The sequence below is a fragment of the Poecilia formosa genome, unplaced genomic scaffold, assembly GCF_000485575.1.
Source record: "Poecilia formosa unplaced genomic scaffold, Poecilia_formosa-5.1.2 Scaffold138, whole genome shotgun sequence".
In the NCBI taxonomy this organism is placed as follows: Eukaryota; Metazoa; Chordata; class Actinopteri; order Cyprinodontiformes; family Poeciliidae; genus Poecilia; species Poecilia formosa.
The window spans coordinates 942,050-964,057 of record NW_006800077.1 but is presented as its reverse complement, the minus strand read 5'-3'; the positions used below and the strand labels follow the sequence as shown (position 1 = coordinate 964,057).

General features: G+C 39.4%; 2 protein-coding genes and 1 long non-coding RNA gene across 12 annotated transcripts in view; 2 read left to right on the top strand and 1 right to left on the bottom strand.

The window, feature by feature from the left end:
• Window positions 1-1,066, top strand: part of psmd2 (proteasome 26S subunit ubiquitin receptor, non-ATPase 2) — a 13,455-nt gene extending 12,389 nt beyond the window's left edge. The window contains exon 21 of the mRNA XM_007562585.2: window positions 377-1,066. Within this exon, the coding sequence (XP_007562647.1) occupies window positions 377-559 (183 nt within the window). The 3' untranslated portion in view covers window positions 560-1,066. The remainder of the gene's footprint in view (window positions 1-376) is intronic.
• Window positions 1,067-2,595: 1,529 nt separating this feature from the next.
• The window catches only part of eif4g1b (eukaryotic translation initiation factor 4 gamma, 1b), a 34,919-nt gene continuing 15,506 nt past the window's right edge, over window positions 2,596-22,008 (top strand). Inside the window, exons 1-9 of one of the 10 annotated variants that reach the window (XM_016676654.1) lie at window positions 2,596-2,718; window positions 8,116-8,172; window positions 8,259-8,380; window positions 9,043-9,129; window positions 9,762-9,794; window positions 12,665-12,685; window positions 13,154-13,345; window positions 13,456-13,558; window positions 17,633-17,769. In XM_016676654.1, coding sequence (XP_016532140.1) covers window positions 8,306-8,380; window positions 9,043-9,129; window positions 9,762-9,794; window positions 12,665-12,685; window positions 13,154-13,345; window positions 13,456-13,558; window positions 17,633-17,769 — 648 coding nt within the window. In that variant the 5' untranslated portion in view covers window positions 2,596-2,718; window positions 8,116-8,172; window positions 8,259-8,305. Of the gene's footprint in view, window positions 2,719-8,115; window positions 8,173-8,258; window positions 8,381-9,042; window positions 9,130-9,761; window positions 9,795-12,664; window positions 12,686-13,153; window positions 13,346-13,455; window positions 13,559-16,096; window positions 16,231-16,540; window positions 16,646-17,632; window positions 17,770-20,357; window positions 21,774-22,008 lie in introns of those variants that run through there. The other 9 variants (XM_016676651.1, XM_016676652.1, XM_016676650.1 and 6 more) reach the window with 9 other exon arrangements.
• On the bottom strand, window positions 3,308-5,907 carry LOC107837389 (uncharacterized). The gene is made up of 2 exons (XR_001663402.1): window positions 5,286-5,907; window positions 3,308-5,238 (listed from the first exon to the last, which is right to left on the bottom strand). It is a non-coding gene; the product is annotated as an uncharacterized LOC107837389 (long non-coding RNA).

Here is a 22,008-nt window from a genome sequence, read left to right as displayed (position 1 = left end):
GAGAGCTCCGCGCAACGCAAATGAAGTCCCGGCCGGAACACGGTGCGCTAACTAATAAAACATAAATTAACGAAGCTTCGAGGCAGTTAAATTTTCCTCGAGGAATTTTAGTAATCGAGGTACTCGAATCATTCGAGGAATCGTTTCAGCCCTAAAACAAACCTCTCCTATGGACAGATTTGTTCTCCTGGTGATTTAAATAAAGCAAGATTTTTTTTTAATTTTTTATTTATTTATTTTTTTTGGTACCAAAATCTCTGACTTCACATTCAAAAGCCTTTACCAGCTTCTAAACTTGATATACTCTAACCTTTGGACAGTGAGGATGGAAGAAAATGAAAATTAATTGCATATTTATAATTTTTTCCCCCCACAGGCTGTAGATGTTGTAGGCCAAGCAGGCAAACCCAAGGCCATCACAGGTTTCCAGACTCACACCACACCGGTGCTGCTGGCTCACGGAGAGCGGGCAGAGCTGGCCACAGAGGAATACCTCCCCGTCACGCCAATCCTGGAGGGATTTGTTATCCTCCGCAAGAACCCCAACTATGAGACCTAGACTGCACCCGTTTTCTCTGGCCTTTCCTTGGGTCTGAGGGTTGTCCTTCGAGGCTCTTGGCAGTTGTTTGGTTGTTGATTGCATTGCTGAAAGGACTCAAAACAAGCCTATCATCATTTGTTGTCTGTGGCCCAGCTCCAGCACGCTTTAACATTGATGGATGGGGTGTGTTTGGTTGGAGCTCTATAAAATGGAGGATAAATTAGAACCTCATCCTTTACAACCTAAATGGTTTTCACATTGCTCTAATTTTGATCCTCCTCCTCCTCACATGCTGACCCAGTTCTTTGACTGACCTGGGAGCAGTTAATTGAGATGGAACCTGTTTGTCACTCTCCTGTAAAGTTTTCAGTCACGAATAACCCAATCCTGATTGAACATCAGGTATTTTCATTAGCAGACATCCTTGGCCACCTTTTGTAACTAGAGCATTTAAAGTTATGTATTCTCCATCACTTTTGTTTTCCTTTTTGTTTGTGTTTTTCTTTTGTTACAGTGCTGTAAAAGGTTAAATCAACAATAAAATCAGCTCAATGGAAATGTGATTGTGTGAATTTGTAGTTTGTTATATAAGCTTTTTTCAAACCATTTCTTCCATCAATCATAATTGTCCAGGATCATAACCACAACTTAAACATCTCTCTAACCATGAGACCAGAAAGTTTTAAAGATGAGAAGAAAAAACAAATGAGGTGGATTAGCCGTGCTTGCCAAAATGTTGTGACCAGGATATGTTAAATATTGTGTCTGCTTTCTGGATATGGAGTTGTTTGCATTTTGAGAATGTCACAGAGCACTGGTTTTTAGTAAGGGGCCTTTTCAGATTGGTTGCAAGACTGGCTGCTATGGTGATCCTTCCTGCCCACAGACAGCATCCACAACGAGTCTTTAAAGGTACTTTGATTATAGGTACTTTGGTTTCCTTTAGAATAAACTATTTCTGAATTTAGTTGAATTCTCAAAATTCTATTTTGTACTACTCATAAATGTGCATTAATCAGTTTCACAGCTTAACATTGAAACTGGTGCCTTATGTAAATGGATAAGGTGTGGTTTGAGTTATGATACATTCTGTTATTCAAACTTTTTATTTGACAAAAATATTTTCTAAATATTTTATGTGTTTTTTTTTTCAGGATAAAACAAGATTCCACGGGCAGGTTTAAAGTTAGTATTTTGAACTTAAATGTCCAGCTTCTTCTATCGAATTTGAAAGGAAAATATTGAAATTTGACTCTGGAAAAATATGTAATTTTGTAATGAAAAATGCCAATTGAAACATAGCTCAAATTCTAAATTATGCTTTTTTAAATATACAGACAAGCAAATGATACAGAAGAGGATTATGGCAACTAAAGGAAAAAAAAAATCTGACTTTACTTTCATAATTCAAACTTTTTTCTCTGAATTTTTGCTTTTTTTCTTAGAATACTGTTTTCAGTCTCAAAATTATTTTTTATGCCCCTGATCTACTTATTCGGGATGCAGCTTTTTATAATTGACCTACTACTTGCCAATCTCAAAAACTAGCACTGATTGAAGAAAAGTAGAAAGCCATCCCATTCAAAATAGATAATGAGGCTGGCACAATACAAAGTTGTAATATGCCAGAGAAGGAACCCAAATTGTATCAACGTTGTCACTGATACTCACTAGAACAATAACATTTTCCATAGCTGTGACAAAACATGTTTAAAATCTTTCTTTTATTCGTATAACAAAATTTGCTAGAAGACAAGAGGGAGATCCCAGCTAACTGGGATTTTGACAGATTGGTGTAAACTGCATTAAACTGTAATAAGCAGTGGCAGGCACAAAGAGTTACTGAGTTAACCAAAGTAAGGACTGAATCCCAAAATAATCTTTGGAATACCATTTTGAACACTTTCCTGAAGTCCTTTGTTTACTTTTAAATTTCTATGAAAACTTTTGGAGCCTGAACCTGTTTAAACTGTAAACATATAATGACACTTTCTCAGTTTTAAGCACATTAAGGCTTGTTTTTAGAAAGATTATTGCTGATGTGAAAGTACCCATAGTGCGAATGAATGATTACTGCCTGGGACATTTTCACGTGACTAGTTTTGGCCGGAATCAGTAGCTACCGGCTTCCGGGGAGCTTTCCGTCCGTCCGGCTCTGCGGACTCAAGGAGAGAAAGGTAACACCGCGGTCCTCGGCCAAATTCTTCATTAAAATATCTAGTTTTTCTTATATCTACCACAGGATATTGACTTTGACTATCTGGGGATAAGTTAAGTGTCAGTGTCATAGTTTTATTCCCGGCACATTGCTCTGTGGTGGGACTTTGTAGAGTGCTGACTGCTGCTCCTGCTGTTTTCAGGGATTAGCTAGCGCTAGTTAGCATTGCGTGCTAAGACGACGTGGGTGTTCTTTCTTCGCTAGGGGCTACGCTGACTAGCAAGCTAGCACTACAGCGTACTACCAGTACGAGTCCTTACTCATGTGACTTGATGGAAAATCTGTGCTATGCACTACATATACGAAGAAATAGAGTGACAGTAGCATCAGTGCTTAGCGTTATTTATACTGTAGCTACCCAGCTGTATACTACATCGCTAGCTGTTAAACCACTTTGATTGTACTGTATTTGTTTTAGCTGTGGCAGAAAGTGATGGAACATACATTCCACAGTTTGTGTTTAAGACAAAAATCTGGAACAGTTTCAAACTAGAACATGCCTGTGATGATTTGATAGCCAGAGCCATTTGATTACGATGCAATTTTGGTGCCAGCAATCTGAGACGTGTGGTTTCTACGGTGAAGAATCCAAACATCACAGTCCGACTCTGTTATCTGTCCACGAGACAAACTGTTCTTTGCGCTCATTTTAAGATAAAACACGAAAAAATATATCGTGTGACGTGTATTTTAAATAAGCTTCAGTGTATTTATCGTCTTTTGTACAATTCTTGAAGTTTTGCTAACTGCAGTGCCCGCTGAGCGGGGGCAAAGCAGGACAAGGAGTCGGTAAATGTTGGATTTCATTTGAGCATCATCTGGGATACCGCATCTGCAGGATTGCAACAGTGGACGCTGCTGCAAAGGCTGACACCGTTGGCAGGTGTGCGTTAGGGTGCGAAATAAGAAAACAATCACTATTCTTTTGTGATTCTGGTGCTATCATGTGCAGCGCTGATCCAACGCTCATGTTAATATTTCGCCAGTGAGAAGCTACTGAGTACCGATCAAGAGCTTTCACTTCAGTCAGTGGTATCCTTTATTGATTATCACGTCTGGCTAATTCTTGGCTTGGCAGGATTCATGTTAGGAGACATGCATGGTTGTCATAGCTAAAGACGGGCCTAGGCGTGGTTGGCGTGAAGCCGGCTGCTGGGCGGCGTATCGCGCCAACAGCGGGAGGAACCACGTGGTGAATCCAGGTTGGGCCTAGGAAAGTTAGCATGATGGCTAACCGGGCGCTGAGCAGATCCAGGAACAGCCCGGCATTCCTGTTGCGTGTTTACAGGCGCTTATGTTTGGGGAAAGTGTTTCTTATGAATGAATTTAACGTTAGTAGATGTCATCGTAGCTCGTTGCTTGCGCGTACACAGACACGCCCCTGTGTCATAACACAGCTATGCCCTCACTTCACATTAAATACGTGTTGGTGATGGTTGTTTGAACTATAATGTACTCAGATTGGTGAGAACAGAAGGCTTAGATGTTCGTTTTTGAACTATTTATTGCTGCAGAAGTGATGATCCTGATGTTCAACACTGCAGACATGTGACTCTAGCAGGAGATGTGAGTCCAAAATGGACGTTGTTTACTCTGCATAACATATAGACATGTTTACCCCAAATATTTCTTTCTTTGTTGGCAAACAACCGCCATTGTGATGCAGGCATGCTTCAACCAGAATTTAATCACAGCACAAATGCATGGTGTGTCAGAACCATGCTGTCACAGTTTTGTTGCCACATGCCCTGAGTTCATGCATGAGTGGGCTCTGGCAAAAACGCTTTGGGAGGATGGCAGAGGGAGAGGAGGAAGATGATGACAGGTGTTGTGATGCCTAGTTGCTGAGGCATAATGTTTACTGTATGCAAATCCTTTTCACTGTGGACTGTGTCAATAGCTTGTCATTCACTTAAATTGATTATTCACTGCTGATTTTGTTGGCTATATTCATCAGAGTAGTTGAGATAACACTAAAATTGTATTTATTACTTTTTTTGTATTTGTAGCTCTATGAGCCAGGAGCTGTCAACTGATTTCAAAACAGAGATTTCTATTGGATCACTTATTGAAGAAGTGATTGTAATCAGTCCTAGCAGGAGTTGTTTAAAGCCAGAGAGACGAAACCAAAACTTAATGACAAAGTTATCTGCATTGTTTGGGTTCTAGACCAGAAGCTAAAACTTCTGATAACAAATTTGGGATCTTTGCTTCCACACAGACAAAAATCACATTGTTATTGTTCAGGCATATTATGTACTGATTGGAATTGCTGCAGATGAGGTTTCAAATGACTGATGTTGATGCAGTAAGATTACTGAATCGAGATTAATTATCTTCAGGCTGTTTTCTTTAAGAAAAATAATCTGACTAGTGTGAATGAGTGAATATGACACATAGACGTTTTATATCCGTGTGCCACAAGCTCGCCATAATATCACAAAGCTTTGCTTTTGCCTCTTTTTTCTTCTTGTGCAACCTGCTACCTCTACCTTTGCTTTTGCCTCTTTTTTCTTCTTGTGCAACCCGCTACCTCTGCCACATTAGGTTGTTGTTAGATGTAAGGCAGCTCAATATGTTTTCTTTCCAGTATCAGTGAAGGCAATGTTCATATCACAAAGGCGTGTTGGGAGTGCCGTAATTGTTGGCTGACATAATAAGTGTTATGATTTAGCATTTTTCATGCTGATGTAACATTTAGCCAGTTGGATGGAATCTCATGGCAGCAGAAGAAATGGGATATTGCACCTGATATCGCCATTTCAAGACTTTCTATTGTTTTTTTTCTTCATTCTCTTTTATTCCACTCCTTCTCTTCTCTTTTTCTGCGACAGTAGTTGTACCACTATGAAATTTTAAGGTGCAGTAACAGCACCACTGTGCTCCTGTAGCTTTTAGACAGTTTTTGCAAAAGGTTTATTTTTATGATTTTTAGTCCACCATAATGCTGTTTCGAAAATATTACTGCTATACAGAAGGACGGCAGCACAGTTGGGGTATGGTGTGCTGCCTGACCAGAGAGAGACTGAAATCTTGAGTTCAAAACTGACCTCTTTGTTATTCAGTGTGTCCCTTGGTTTTCCCTAACCCGATTTATTACTCTTTTCTTTTGTATGCCTTCAAATTCAGCTGAAAAAACCTCTAATAGTATCCAACAAGTGGAGGAATGATGTGGGACTCTATGTTCTCCTTACAGTCATAGGAAAACTTGAGTCACTCCTGCACTTTGTAACCACCTTCTGCCTACTCTATAGCCTTTTATACTGCTACAGGAAAATATAAATATTAGGATTTTGGCAAAGTGCCAGATGTCAGCAGCTCTTCACTGCAGTCGAGGAATCAGACTAGCTTGATTCCTCGACTGCTTTAACAACCAGGAAAATAAAATAAATGTTTAAAACAGGATGAAGATGAAAAGTGTTAAATAAAGTCAAATGTGGACAGTCAGAGTTGGTTTAATGCAAAGATTTTTTTTTTACTGTGGCTGAATGCAGCTCAGGCAGCGAGGCCAGTCTAGTATTTATGTTTGCATTTGAAGAGGCATTAATCTGAGTTTGTCTGCAGCAAACAGGTGCTCCGCCACTCTCCACTACTGGGCCATTATGCTTATGCAATATCTGGAGGAGCATGTTTCTGAAATGGGGGCTGTCTTGGACCCCTGTGGTGCTCGCATGTTGAGGCAGCTCAGATGACAGGACGGCGTGTGAAAGCAGCACAGCGAGATGTGGAGTGCAGTGGGAGTTTTGCTTCACTTTCTCTTCAAACTTTTCCTTTTTTTTCGTTCTGCATACATAAATGTCTGATGGTTAAACGTTTAATTGGTTAGACAAGTTTGCTTAGCGTTGTGCTCAAAATCCAATAGGTTTTATTTGTGTGGTTTCCAGCTCACCAGAGGAAAGCCCATGAGACAGTCTCTGTCTTTTATTGATCCGATTCAGCCCTCAGTTTATTTACTTAACATTTTATTTTATTTTCTGGTCCCTACATGGCCTGGCAAGTGTGATTTAGACTTTGACTTGTGCCGTCTGTTCTTTACCCCGACTTCCAACATTTCAACGGTTTTATCCTGTCCTCATATCTTGCCTGAATCAATAACTGCAAAACTTTAAATGTTAATGTCTTCACCAGCGTTTCGTCTAAGCCAGTAATGCCATCTGGCTGAATGAATGGAAACTATTACTCGGTTAAAAGCAAATGTAGTCATGTCATTTTTGTTTGTTTGTGTGGTTATAGTTTTGAAAAGATCCGGGGTTATAGTCCCTTCTGCAGCGTGATTTCCTTTAAAAACACCCTTAAATCACCATGACTCATGGCTTTTACGCTGTTGCTTCCTTTTGTTGTGTCAGTAAGGGGGGAGGGTGGGCAGATTGGTGTAGAAGTGTGCCATTGGCATATATAATAGAGGTTTTAGATATGAATAACAAATGTGTCATCACAAGAAAGAGTCATAGAACTGTAGGGAAGCTTTTAAATGACAAATGCTTTTCATTCATTTACATTACGTTGCACTTTTATGATTAAAGTTAGGATTTATTTATTCCATGTTTAGTGAACAGACTGGATGCTTCTATAAATTGTTCATTATTGGTCACTGCTGGTAGCAATTTTAATTTACTGGTAATAGCTGGATGTGATCCACATTATGTATTTCAGATGGATGTTATAAAAATGTCTCCAACTTGCTTTGCTGCAAAAGAAAAGTTGCATCTCTCTTGTGTTTATTTTTTTGTAAGAAAGATTGAAGAAATATTCATATTTTTTAACCTTTTCACATTTTGTCACATCAAGAAAAAAATCAGTTCAATGTATTTTTAAGCAGTCAACTCTAGTTTGTTTTGGGGTCACTTAAATACTACTGCATTTGTATTTTCAGATTTGTAAGAAATATTTGAAAGCCATGCATTGTTTTCTGTCACATCAAATTCAAATGTACACTGAGGTCTGTGGCTACAACATGGGGAAAAAAAAACAAAAAAACTTGAAGCATTATTTTCTCAGGTGCTGTGCATGCTTTGTTCGAGACAAGCAGTGAAATATTTCTGTGAAATGTTTGTATTTCATCCAAATAAGTTATTGTTGCTCTTCATGTTTAACTCATGACTCATTCGTAGGCACAATAAGTGAGGCAGTTTTTTAAAAGTTAAATACAAGTCTCTCCAGCCTGGAGTTTGAGCTTTTGGATTTGGAAACACAAAAATGTAACACAGGGCATTTTATTTTCTTTATCTACTTGTTTGTGGTCAGTGGTGTTTTTGCTCTTTAATCAACTGAGAAACAAGTAATTAAATGCTGCCGAGTGTAAAAATGTACATGAAGCCAGAACATTGTCATTATTAAGAATTTTTCTGTCTTTCAGGAAAAATATTCTTCCGCACATAAACTACTCTTTGGACCTAAAAGGAAAATCATAAATGTAAGCCGTTTTTTTTTATTGTTGTTTTTAACACATCTTAACCTTTTTACACACCAACTGAGGCCTTCTGTTTTCTATTTTGTTAGATTTTTACACAGGTCCACATCTGCCTCCCCATGCAGAACCCCATGAAATGAATAAAGCACCACAGCCTATAACGGGACCCCCCTCTGCCCCCCACCCTGCCCCCTCCCCTGGTCTTTCACAGGTAAGTCTCATCGGACTCATGAAGTTCATAAAGTTTAATCTCACTTAGGTTCATCAGAGGAGAAAAAAATCCAAGCATTTGATCATGTTGGCCTAAATATATTGTAATTTTCATATTAACCAAAAAGTTGCTGTTCATGAATTATAAAAAAAAAAAAATCACAATTACTTCCAAATTTGCATGTTTGTTATATTTTTCGCCCATTGAGGTTGCCATGTTTTCACCTGTGCAAAGCATGCTGGCTTGATGATGTGGGTAGGTTACAGTGGACTCTGCATCTGATCTCGGCTCTGATGAAATAAAATAATGGAGCATCTATACTTTAATATAATATTCAGGCCTGATAGCGCTCTGGCGCCGTGCTGGTTCTCTGTGAGAAAAAAACAGAGATTTATTGGGCATTTCTCTGATTCTAACAGAGGCGCAGCGTTCACTCCCTACATTGGGTTTGTTCAACTCCCACCTGAATGTTTTCCATTTGTAGCAACAAAATTCATAGTAATCTATCATTTAAGAGGCTTTTAGAACAGTTCTTGGTATAACAATTGTGTTTTCATATTGTGTGAAGCTCTAACATATTGATGTTCTTATCTCTCATTGCTTCAGGGCAGCCTTCCTTTTCACGTTTTTCTCATGTTTATGTCCATTTCTGTCTGATGCAGCCCTCGTTCCCCCCTGGGCAGCCTTCCTCTGTTGTGTTCGCGACCCCAGCACCTCCACAGATGAACCCCACGCCACAACCTCGACAGGTAGGACTGACCGCTGACCTGGCCCTCACCTACAATGATGCTTTTCCTTTCACATCAATGAGCCAAGCTTTTTCTCTCTTCTTCAGCAAGGCTTGCTCAGTCAAAAATTGTCATAAGGCATGGAATATATCAATATATCTCTTTCTATGGGAAATAAAAGGAACAAACCGTATAGATGTGTTTAATGGTTCAAGTTGTCTGTATTCTCATGGGTTCTTCTCACATTTCCTCACCACTTCTGGTGTTCATTTTCTAAGCTCATTTTGATTCTATCTGCATGGTTTAGCTCTTTCACAGCTCATTTCATTTTGCATGACTTTGTAGAATTGGAGTGATTTTTCACTTGGTGCTGAATTGGGGCTTTAAGGTAATTAATATGTATCCATCAGGGGACATCTGATATCTAGTTTTTATTTGTTAAAAAGAAGCTGACGGTTAAGAGTTACACTAGTGGTGGTCTTTCTGACCTTCCTGCTCATGTTTTATGGTAGAAAGTTGGCTTTTCATTTTTCTTGTTGTTTTGGAAATCAGGTAGGTGCGAATGTAAAAGAGAAAACTGTAAATGGAGAGTCATGCATGAACTTTGAGCTTGTCTTTAACCTCTGTCTTGTCTGCCTCTCCTCCTCCTCTAGTTTGCCCCTGCGCCCCGACCTTTACACCAACAGGTACTAACAGCACAGCTGACTAACATCGGGTGGTGGGAATCAAATGGTTACAAAGGAGTTGAGAATTAACCCTTCCCTTGTTTTACGAATAAAACACATAAAAAAAAACAGAATAGAATCTTCTTTTACATCAAAACTGAAACACTGCGTTAAATTCATTATTTACTTCCACTAAGGACTTCAAACCACAGATTATACACAGAGACAAAGTTGCTTCAGATCTTTGTAAGGATTCAGTAGTGTGAATCCTGGTGGTCACGCTCCTTTATCAGCTTCACCGAAAGATTTCTTCTTCTTAAGTTGTGTTTTGTAACAACAAAGGTTTGGCATCTTGGCTGTAGCACACTGGGGTGAGTGATGCTTGGAGAAGGTTTTGGATGGAGGAGTCAACCTGACAGAACAAAAGATCAAAGGATAATTCATTAAATCAGTCAGAATATCTCAAACTGGGAAAATCCAAACACTTTGAAACAAGCCGTATTAAATAAGTTTCCACTTCAGATTTTTTATTTTTTATTTTGATCCAGACATCTTTACCGTCTTTTAAAAATCAGATTTCAGCCTTGGTAATTAGGTTGTGCTTTGGAGATTTTCCCAAATCTTCAGTTTGGAAGTTTGAGCCTTAAAGTAAGGATGCATGAGCTCTTGCACATACAGTGTTATAGTTGAGGAGAATATTTCCTGAATCTGTCTTCCAGGGTAAATCCTTGTGAAAGGATTCAAGGTAAATAAGTTTTATGAAACTAAAGTTGTTTCCTTTTTAGAGAAGTGCCTTGATTAACATACTTCGTGGGGAGGCATGCCATTAGTTTGAGAACACCAACTAAAGTGCTGTCTTTGTTAAATTTCCTTTGAGTTGTTAGAGAAAGTACCAAAGTTTTCTTCTGCTTTGTGTAGAGCAGAGCACCACCTGTTGCTTCCCACTGTCAAACATCTGGCTGACGAAAGTGAGTTCTGCTAAACTCCTCCATTAAACTAAATAAATATTAATATATTGGTTTAAAAGCATTTCTGACTACAAAAAAAAGACTTATAGCTTGAATATTACAGAGTACCAAAAGTGACTGTTTTTAAGGTGTTGCTTATTTTGAACACTACATTAAACACCAGGCAACAAAAGCTTGTTAAACAGCCTCTTGCAGGCTCGGCAAATACCTCAGCCAGTTATCTGACATCAGGCTGTTTTGCTGCCAAAGGGGCTTTACAAAGAGCAAAATGGCTGAATTTAAAAATCTCTTTAAACATTTACATTTGAATCAAATATTTAGCTTCACTATTTGGGTGATCCACCAGAATTTGTATCCATTTAGAAATATCTTGACAGTAGGCATAACATTTTTATGCTTACTGGTATTCTTTAGTTCGGCAATGTACTTATTTGTGTTCTTTCACTCTTAGTCCGCTGATTTCAAAAAGATAAAATATTACATAATGTAAAGTAGCGCGAGATATGAAAATATTTCACCAACTTCAGTCGCAGTTGGATCACCTTTTGGTTCGGTCCACGTGTTGAACTGGAGAATCACCCAAGACAACTGTGGGATGCTCAGCATAGTCTAAAAAGCTCGAAAGTGTGAGCATTTTAAGGTTGAAGTTTGGGAAACTGCTCTTTGTCCCCCGTTGTGTATGAGGCGTTCATGAACCGGATCTCCAGGTGTAGGCATGGAGACAAGTGTGTTTACTTTGGGTTTCAAATGAGCTTTGTGCAGATGACGTGGTTTTGTTTGCGCGTTGAAGCTGAAAGCTGGGTCTCTCTCACCGTGCTTTTCTGGAGCTGTTTGCAGCTGAATGGGAAGCTGCCGGGATAATAATTACCTCCTCCAAGTCTGAGCTCATGCTTCTTATCTAATAACAGGAAGACTGCTCACTCCATGGGGTCAGTCTGTCTTATGCGGAAGGGTTCAGGTATCTTGATGTATTATTCACAAGTCACAATTCACAAGGATGGAACAGGAGAGGAATCAAGCTGATTTAAGGGTTCCTGTTTAAATTAGACTGATGAAATGAGTCACAACTGGAGAATACATCCTCACAATCTTGTTTAAAGTAACGACAAATAAAAAAAAAAAGAAAATACTAAATCTAACAGAATTAACTTGTGGCAGTAATTTCCAGTAGAGTGTTATATGTAATGTTAGATGGTGACAAATTATTTTATCACAATAAGAAGCTGTTTGTTTGATTCCCTCATTAAAATTCCTCCCAGGCTTTCCAGACTGACAGTGTTTTGACTGCTGTCTGCTGCAGCGAAGAGATTGACTGCTCATTAGGTAGTCTACAGGTGATTCATTAAAAACGCCACGACCTGAGCTGTTGACGCATCACCTCCGGACGACTCGGGGGAAATATGCAAACTTGAGGAAGTAAAGGACTAAAACCGTCTCCAGTTGACAGACAAGAAAGCCGTTTCAAAAACATTTAAATTCATTCTTTGAAAGAAAGTTCACAGTAACTAGTTATAAATGGAACAGGATTTTTTTGTATTCATTTTTAGTGCACGTCTGACGTACTGTGGTCAGCATTTTATTGAAATAGGCGGTTTGAAATCAGATGTTTGTTTTTACTGGCTTTCACTGACGTTTTACTGTATAAAAATCCTGTCAAAGGGTAACCACTGGTTATTGGTTCTAAAAAAAAAATGTTTAAAATAGTGTCCATCTTCATCTTCTAAAGTGCCTGGATTCTTTTGAGCTCTTGGTTTACTGTGATCCACTGTTCTCTGCATGTTCTTTGTTAGCTCACCGCTTGCCTCAGAAAGGGCCGTTCCTCTGCTCTGATTGATGCTTTCTGTTTCTCAATCGTCTTTCTTCCACCTTCTGACTCCTTCTGTTTGCCGTGTTTCTGTGTTTGATCTGTTTGTGCTGCTGAAGGGAAGCTTCAGGTCGCTACAGGTAACTGGATTTCATCTTTTTTTTTTCTTTTTTCTTTTTTTTTTCCCTTTTTCATGGTGAGGATGTGTGTGTAATAGTTGGCAGGGGTTTGCATGATTGGCTTGGTGTCAGTTTGTTAGCTCCCAGGCCTGCAGCAGAATGTCAATGAGGAGGCTCTGAATGAACTCGTATTAGCTGCTTTATCTCTGCTGACAGGCAGGGCTAATATGTTTCCAGTTGGATCCTGGCCATATATTCATACACAAACTGTTAGCCTAGCTGCACATGTTAGCTTCTCTTGTCTATGACACAGTTATCTTTTGTTTTTCAATGACAACAAAAGATTTTGTGTTTTTCCTTTCTTTTTCTTTTTTTTTATTCTCTTCACACACTTTTTTGTTGTTGCTGCCGTTGCCCAGGTTTTTCCTGCTCACATTCCTTCCACTGTTGCACCCTTTCTCATCCTCCACACCTTTATTCCACTTGCAGCCCTACTACACCAACAGGGGCAGCCTGCCTCCCAGCAGTGGGCCTCGGGGCGTCCCAGCCAGCACTACCCCCCGGGCTGTGACACCCACCCATGTTTACCAGGCGGGCCCTGGCTCCCAGATGATGATGATCCCCCAACAGCAGTTGCAGTTCCCCAGCTCACCACAAGGCCCAGCTTATTTCATAGGACAGGTAATGAGACGCAGTCTTAATTTTTACAGCATTGAAAGTGATACTCTGCAATTGTTTTTCTTTGATCTTACCGTTTTTTCTTTTTTCTTTTTTTTTTTTTGTTTTTACAGTACCGGTCTCCAACGTATGTGGCCACGCCGCAGCAATACTCGGTCCCAACTGGAACCCCAGGTTTCTACCCAGGCACCAGCCCTGCTGAATATGGTACTTATGGTAAGAGGCTCTGCTCTGGGCCTCGACTGCCGTACAAACAGGTCACTGGGGTACCTTGTTTAAAACATGTCAGGTTAGGGAGTATATGTAAATAAGACGTAGATTGTGTCTTATTAACATAGAAAATAGTTTAACAAAATGAATTAAACAATATGTTTGGAAATGGAAAAAAAGAGTTATGTCAAATCCTGCTAAATGATGAAAACATTAGGTAACACACTGTATAAATAAATAAGTTGGGGAAAGTTCTTATTTTGTAAGGGTTTTTGATGCATTATTTGATGTATTCAGTTTCTCTTCAGTTTCTGATGTAAATTACTTTATCAAGCCATTGGTTCATTTCTGCATTTATTGCCAGTTTTGGCAGGTTATGTTCAGTCTGTCTTCTGGAAATGGAAAGAGTAAGGCACAAAAGCAAACCTAACAAAACATTGACTCCTGCTTTAAACTGATGGTAAAGAAATGCTCTGAAAGAGTTGCAGCTGAAATTGCAACAAAAGTTGGGCTGAATAAAAATGCACACCACAAATAACTTGGTTTAGTTTATATAGAATGTAGAATAAACATGTGGCATTTTCCTTCTACTTCATAGAAGCACTTCTTTGATTTGGACTATCTTATAAAATCCTAATTTGTAGCCATTATATATGTAGCGTAGGGCAGGAAGACTTTTGCAAGGCACTGTAGGTATACACGCTTTGCTACTGTGCTATCCCACCATCTAGAGGTGACTGGGTGTCAATGCAGCACAGAAAGTGATAATGCCTTGCAGCAAACTTGCTGACCCCTCACTGCCAGGCATTCGAGGTATGTGTTGTCTTTGTGAAGCTAGTCCATCAGCAGAGCGGTGAATGCAGACCTGTAGAAATGGCCTCCCTCCTCCCACTCACTGTCCTGCTCTTTGCTCTTTATTTCACATGATCTAATCGTGGCTTAACTTTTGAAGCTGCAGTCACTGAATCTGACTGCTCACAAGCCACAGAACTGCTCTAATAATGAAATGACTGTAGAATGTTTGTGGAATGCAACATTACTGAGACATTGACATTGTAAACAATTACAATGTCAAACTTTGTATGTGTGCAATTAAAAAGCCTTAAACTTTCCAATAGTACTTCAATAGCTTTATGAATGTGAATATGAATAGCTTCAGATTGTTCACAAATCTGAACAGATTTGAGGACTGATTTAATTAGAAAATTAATGACTTGTATTGTGTTCCATCAGTTTCTTTTCTGCCTGAATAGAAACTGAATAGAAACTTTGAGGAGCAGCAATAAAGCTCCACCTGAAAGGCAAACTGCAACGGTTTATTAGTTGTTTACATCCGCTGGACTTTGGGGCCATTCTTTCTTGCCTAGCACTTTAGTCTGAGGTATTAAAAAGGCCATTGTGTAAAATTGACTTTTTTGAGTTATAATGTTATTCCCTCATAAAAACATACATGAAATGTTGCTTTCATTTTTTCATGTTTGAGGATTCACTTAATCTCCCATGACAACCAATCAGAGTTGCACAAATTCTTGGTCTCACAAAGTGCCACCTAGTTATCCAAAGCTCCTCCTTGAAGCTGCAGCCTTCCCTCTAATAGAGTACCCCCCCACCCCACAAATCCTCTACTGGGCTCCTCCAGACTAGTGCCAGCAGCTATTAGCAAACACCTGGTGGAACTGCGAGTCTGTTGTGCTTATCATACAAACTACAATGTCCCTAAACATCATCATGGAATAGCAGCGTTGTAATGACATTCTGAAAGGAGAATGTGTGGGAAAGGATTGGAAAGCAGAGATTAATTTCAAGGCATCCAATAATATTATGATGCAAAGTCAATTTTCTTTGAAGTTTATGTTATATACAGCATTTTCATAACACCTGAAGGTAATATAGTTCCTTGATTGAGCTGTTATCGATGTCTGATTCTGGTTGCATGGCAGTTATGTTATTAACTTACATTTTGGTTTACTTGTGATGTACAAAAGTCACTTTTTACTACCTTCAAAACTAATTTTAACTTGCTTTTTGTTTAACTTTTTTGGAAGCCTGATGTGGCATTTATAAAGTTTCAAATTGTCTAGAAGCCAGTTTAGTAGAGGTTCAATCTTTAGTCTGAAGGCCTTAGACTGTTTTTTTTTTTCTATTTTACCATGGTGTTCACCCCACCAGTCAAGAGGACACCAACCTAAATACCCGAAGTTTAAATGGAGAAAAACCTTTGTAAAAAAAAAAAGTGGACTGATCTTACGTGGCTTTAGCTATTTTTAACTCTCCCTCTTGCCAAGAGTGGTTTGATAAGCAGGTTCCCTGCTCCCCCCAGGCCCACCCTGTGTAGTTGGCTCTCATGTCGTCACTACAGCTGATCAGATGACACGTTCATGATGTAGAGGTATGGGAGTCTTTGGACCTAAAGGGGGAGAAGGAGGGGACGGAGGAATTAGGAAGGTCAGTGGGAGGAGCTAATCGGAAACCAACACTGTCTGTAGGAGGATGGACTGAACAGTAGAAGAAGTCAGTCTGAGAGGGAACCTGTAGAGTGAACTGGAGGAAGTTTAGAGAGGGGGTTTGAGGAGAACCCCCCTCCTTTTCCCCTCTCTGTACACTGTTTTGCATTCAGTTGGAGTTCCACATGGGGAACCGTGGTTCGCAGCAGCAGCAGGACTCTGAGGTCTCTCAGGGTAGGTCTTACCCCCCATCACGCTCCCCCACAGAACCACTGATCCAAGCTTCAGTAGAAGGAGAGGCAGGGCTCCAGTCTCTTCTTTTTTCATGGTTTAGGGACGCTGTCCAAGAATCGTGTCATTCTACCTTTTGGCGCTCTCTGGTAAATGGGCCACGTCTCGCTCGCACTTTCTTTCCTTCTCCTGCGCAGACTCGTCCGCGAGCCTGTGTGGGTTTTGACTATATTTAGGCTGTGCTGCTCCTGGTCAACAATGCAGACTCAGTAATGTTAGTTAGACTGAAATGCACGCAGGAGGGGAGGGAGACTGAGTGGCAGCTAGCTGTTGCTGTGCCTGAAGAATGGCCTCTTTGATTTAAAGTTTGCTTTTCTCCCTCTGAGGCTGGACTGTCGGAAGCCAGTGAAAAGGCCAGGTAATGCCTCCTAATGGCTGCATGACTGTGTTTGTTATTGAGCAATTTGCCTTGTGTTGTGGGGTTTGTTGAGGGCTTTTCAACTTGTGCGAACCTTTGGGGAGGTTTGGAGGTAAATGTGGTTCACAGGCAGGAGTTTTCTAAATAGGTTTTCTGAATGTGATACTTACAGCTCGCTTTAAGCACTTTTGGTCAGCTGTGTAGAGCAGTGAGGGACTGCTGGGTCATTGTCTGTTTGCCCACTGTGTGCTCTGTCCAGGTTATTACATATGGGCCCAAAATCTGGAGGAGTGTGGCACTGAATTTATTTACTTTCCTGGTCTATATATCTATGGAAAAATATGCATAAGTCTTTTGTATTTTCTAGTCTTCCCTGTCTTAATTATTCTTTCTTTACTTCCTTTTCACTTTCCTTCTTTTCCTTCCTTTTTTCCATATTCTGTTCTTTAAAGTATGTTTTGATTGTTTATTTGCCTTTTTTCCCTTCCATCCTTTTTTTTCCATTTTTTTTTATATTTTCAATTTTTTTTCCTTTCACTCCATCCATCTTTTCTTCCCCCCTATACTGCATGTTTTCATTGAAAGATTCATCCATTTTTTAAATTCACTCAAACTTTCCTGTCCTGCGTTTATATTCTTGTTTGTTGCAGCTTTTATATTTAAAGCCTTACCATAAGAATATCTTATAATATCTTTTAAGTCCAAAGCGTCCTCAATGTCAATTTAAATTGACAGAAATGCTCTTTCTCTTTTTTTTTTTTTTTTTGGGTTTTTTTTAAGCAGAATTTAAATGTTTTACATGAACCTTCTCTCAGTTCCTTAAAGATATAAAGAACAGGAAAAGTTTGAACTTCTCTAACAGCTTGTAAACACAGAGAGAGGAACGGTTTCTGCACATACTGTGTGGATCAAACCCTTGTTTTACTTTTGTAACATTAGGTCAGTGTGTGTAGGTTTACATTCTTCTTTCTGTTTTATCCACAACAGGGACTTACTACCCTGCACAGCCTCCGTTCCCTCCCTCTGTGCAGGCGGCGCCTGTCATTATGAACCCGGCCCCGCAACAACAACAAGCACCGCCTCAGCCTTCTCAACACATCCCCACCAAACGGGAACGCAAACAGGTAGAGTCAGTGTTCTGTGGACTTTTATTCTCTGCGGTACCCGATTAGCTTCTTCCTGATACTCATTTCCTAGAAAATCAAGTTATATCTTTACAGAATTCCCCTTTGGTTAATAATAATCCTTATATTTCAGGCTTGATCATTAAATTGGAAAGTTTTTCTTCAGTTTCCTTGGAATGATTAGCTTTGTCCGTCCAGTTCTGAAGCTTCAGTAACTCCTTTAGGGCAATTATTTGAGCATGATGTGTCTTTCCTACTCATGAGAAACTTCCAGAATTATGATAGTGATATGCTTTACGCTCGTATCACTGTCATCATGTCTGAATAAATTGCAGTGGTTGTTGAACTAAAACAGAACAGGTGAAAAAAATAATGCACATTAACAATATGTATTAATGCAAATGTTGCATATTAATGCAATTGATGCACATATGTTAAGATATATGATTTTTGGCACACAAAAAAAGTAATGGAATCACTCAGTATGTTTTGTGTGGTAGCTGCAACTGCACAAACATGTTATTAAACCTTATAGGTATTATCATTTTGCTAGTTTTGCTTTTAATGACAATTAGGGCTGAAGTGATGAATTGATGATTGAAATTATCCGTTAATTTAATAGTTGAGTTGATGAATTCTTGATGGGAGTATGCAGACTCAAAGAGGCCATTTGGTGAAAGAACAGAGTGTAATTAAGCCATAACTGTGGAAAAATATATACATTTTGCATTGTTTAAATATGTTTTACTCAGAACTCCTCGAGTGACATAGATTTCTTCACCTGGTTCAAATTCAATAAAAAAAAAAAATCTCTTACTAAGCACCTTTTGCTTTTCGATTATTTTTATTCAAGCAGTCGAGGCTTTTCACATGTTAGAATAATTTTTTTAGCTGCAGATGCATTCTTTGATACAAATGATCAAGTGTGCACTAAAGGAATATTTTTGTTGCATTTTAGGCAAGAAAATGTTTATTTAAAAAAAAAAAGATTTTAATTGTTACCATCTTTTAATGTTTTTCAAAAACTCCTCAAAACTGTTTGCGTGGTTATATTAAAAATATCTACACCATGTGCACATTTTTTTATCCTGTTAATCCTCAGTATACTCGACTATTAAAATAATTGTTAGTTGCAGCCTTAATGATATGACCATTTTATTCATTTACGTGTTTGAAGTCAAGAAATGTATAGGAGTATGTAAAAGACAGATGCCAAAGATGCAGCTGAAAGTTGACCAATAGGAATGAAATTTTATGCTGAACACTAAAATTAAAATTTAATACATGACCCAATGTCCACCCAATATGAAAGCAGTGATTGCATAATCTTTTAAGTTTCATTGGTAATTTGTCACTCGAGGAAGAGGAAGTCTGAAGATGTGCTGTAAAATGGAGTAGCTTCACAAACCAGCACCCTGCATAAATATTTACATGCACTCAGTCACTCACTCTTATCACCATACATTGCAATGATAATTCTCTTGTGCTGGGAAAAAAAAAAATTAATTACTTTTTTCCACTGAAAACTGATAGAAAGCCAGTTTCTGATTTGTTCAGTTCTTTCAGGGTTTTTAGATGGACATAAGTTATGACATAAATGGGCTCCTGAGAAGTTCTACTGCCATGATGGGTTCACTTAACTTGAAAAAAGTGGATTTCCGTGTGTATAATCTATTGCTCAAGCCAATAAAACAGGTAAACAAGATGCAAACTGTTGTACATTCATTTATTAATTTTATTTCAGCAAGTAGCTGTTATATTAGAGGTAGAAAATCATATGCATTTCTAGCTTTCTATTTTGTTGCTGGTTTTAAATATGATTACTGTGAGATAAATCAAAAATCCCAAACTGCTACATACCAGCTATGCTAACGCTACAACACTCATGTTTGAATTAACTTAAAATTGTCAGGAAAGCTCTTGTATGTGGAGCAGTGTAGTGGTAAACCTCCCAGATGAGACGAGCTGAAGTGTCTGTTTAAACACTGGCTTCACAGACACGGACGACCCAAAAATGGGGCTCCGCTGATCTGTGCTCCCCCATCGAGCTGCAATTCCTATATGCAAAGTTACAAACGACACAACACTTCATTCTATTCAGGTCCGAATTAGCACAGGAAATTGCTAGGAAGCTGACAACTTGGTTGGCTACTTAAAAATGGAGCAATGCAACAAACCAATGCGAACTCCACTATTACTCCCTCAGTTATAAAGGTAGTGGAAGCTAATGTGGCTAATAGCTGTGGTGGATCCAAACTGAAGATGACAATTGGAACAAAAAAAAAAAACGAAACAGAAGCCTGCAGGAATCTTCCTTGCTGCAGTCGTTGGTTTATAAAAATATATATAAACAAAGTTACCAGAAATGCAGAAAGTGCACAGGGCGGCATCTTAATGCATCTGCTTGGACCACATTGCTGTTTACACTGCAAAAATAGGTTCGCTATGTGCCAGATCCATGTTTGTTTAGAAACAGAATTTTATTATAGAATGATTCTTTTTTTTTTTTTGTCCCCCCCAGTTGCAACATTTATTTGTATCGACATCAAATTAACAGATAAACTGTGGCTCACAATACTGTAAACTTCTCTACCGTTTTGTCAAACAGGTAACAGTTCAGCCCTCATTTTCTCCCTAAAGAAGGAAATTTATCGGTAACTTTCTAATATAGAAACATTGTCATATTGTAATCAATCACATTTTATTCTCTTATATTGAAAGAACCCTTGAGAAAATGTTGTGATGCCGAGTATGTTTCTTAGCATCGAGTTTGAAATTTTAGTATCGCGACAACCCTAATAGATACTCAATAACAAAGGGTCTCGACTATGAATTGAGTGATACTGCTCTGGAGAACTCTTCTCTATTTAATTTGATTTAATCCTTATCAGTTAATCCAATCAGCTGTTAGTCTTGATAAATAAAAGGAAAGTTAAAAGGCGTGTGAGCAAACTCGATTGTTGGAGAGATGGCTGCAGTTTGAATCTGTCGAGCTACACCTACAGTTTCTAAACGGCTTCATAGAGGTGGTGCTGAAGTCCTTTGAACAATATTTGTGCAAAAGACTGGATAAACAGACTTGACAAAGTTGCGCTACTATACGTGGTGGCAAACGTACTTATTAAAAAAAAAAAGACGAAATTAATTTGATCTCATGAGAAGTCGGGTCTTTTTGTGCCTGTTTTAATATTTGGCACATTAAACTCACAAGTAGCTATTTAGATGTCGCTATTCACCATGTGTATTGCAAAAGTTGTTGCAGAATTTTTTTCCAAATTTCTGCGGACGTGCTCTGACCCAGAGAGTCCTGAAAGGAGGGGGCTGAGGGACATGTCAGCACATAGCTGAAGTCCACGTGGCCACTGGTCTCCTCCCCCTCCAGCCTTCCGCTGCCGCTGTGGCATCCCCCCTCTTCCTCCTGCTCTAGTTTCCTCTGCTTCCAGAAGGCGTGAGCTGAAACTGAAATCTGAAGAGTGACTTTAGCCTTCCTGTGTTAAAGAAATGGAAGGGGGAGTTTCTTGAGCAAGCTGCTGCCTATTTGATAATGTGAACTTTTTTCTCTCTTTTTTTTTTAACTGGAAACCCTCCCATTCGCACCATGCCCCTCCTCCTCTCTCAGGCCTCTTTTATCTGTGTGTGAGTCTCTGTGGGCGGGGGTGCACATTCCAGCTCCATAGCTCTACAAGGCCAGTCTCTTTCTCTCTTTTTTCCCTCCCTGTTCTGTTCAGCTCAGGACAGAGGGCTGATCAGGCTGCTAGCTAGCATACAGACAGTCGGGCCTGGCTCAATGCGGTCCTATTCTGCTGGACTGTTTACCTGGCAGTGTGTTATGCGAGTGAAACCAAGGCAAAACTACTTTGTGTCCAACCCCCACCCTGCTTTGTGGAGTTGATAGTCCAGCATGAAGCCAGCAGGAGCTGCTACTCCAGCCCTGGGATGAGAGGCCCACCGGGGTTTGTACTGCTTTTGGGAAGGACTTGCAAACAAAACCGGACCAGGTAAAGGTCAGTAGTGTTGGGTAAACATTGCTGCACTTTCATTAACAAGTAAGTTAGAGAGCAAAAGTGTTGTAGAAGCTGCGTTATAACTTTTGTAGATCAGTTTCTGTCCAGTAGCATTCAGCTTCGTTTTATGAGTCAGATTTCACAAATACCACATGATCAGCAGATCACAGCCAAGCAGAAAGGCTTGTGCTGTGTGAGTGAGCAGATTTCCACCCACTTTAGTTGTTCCCTCTGT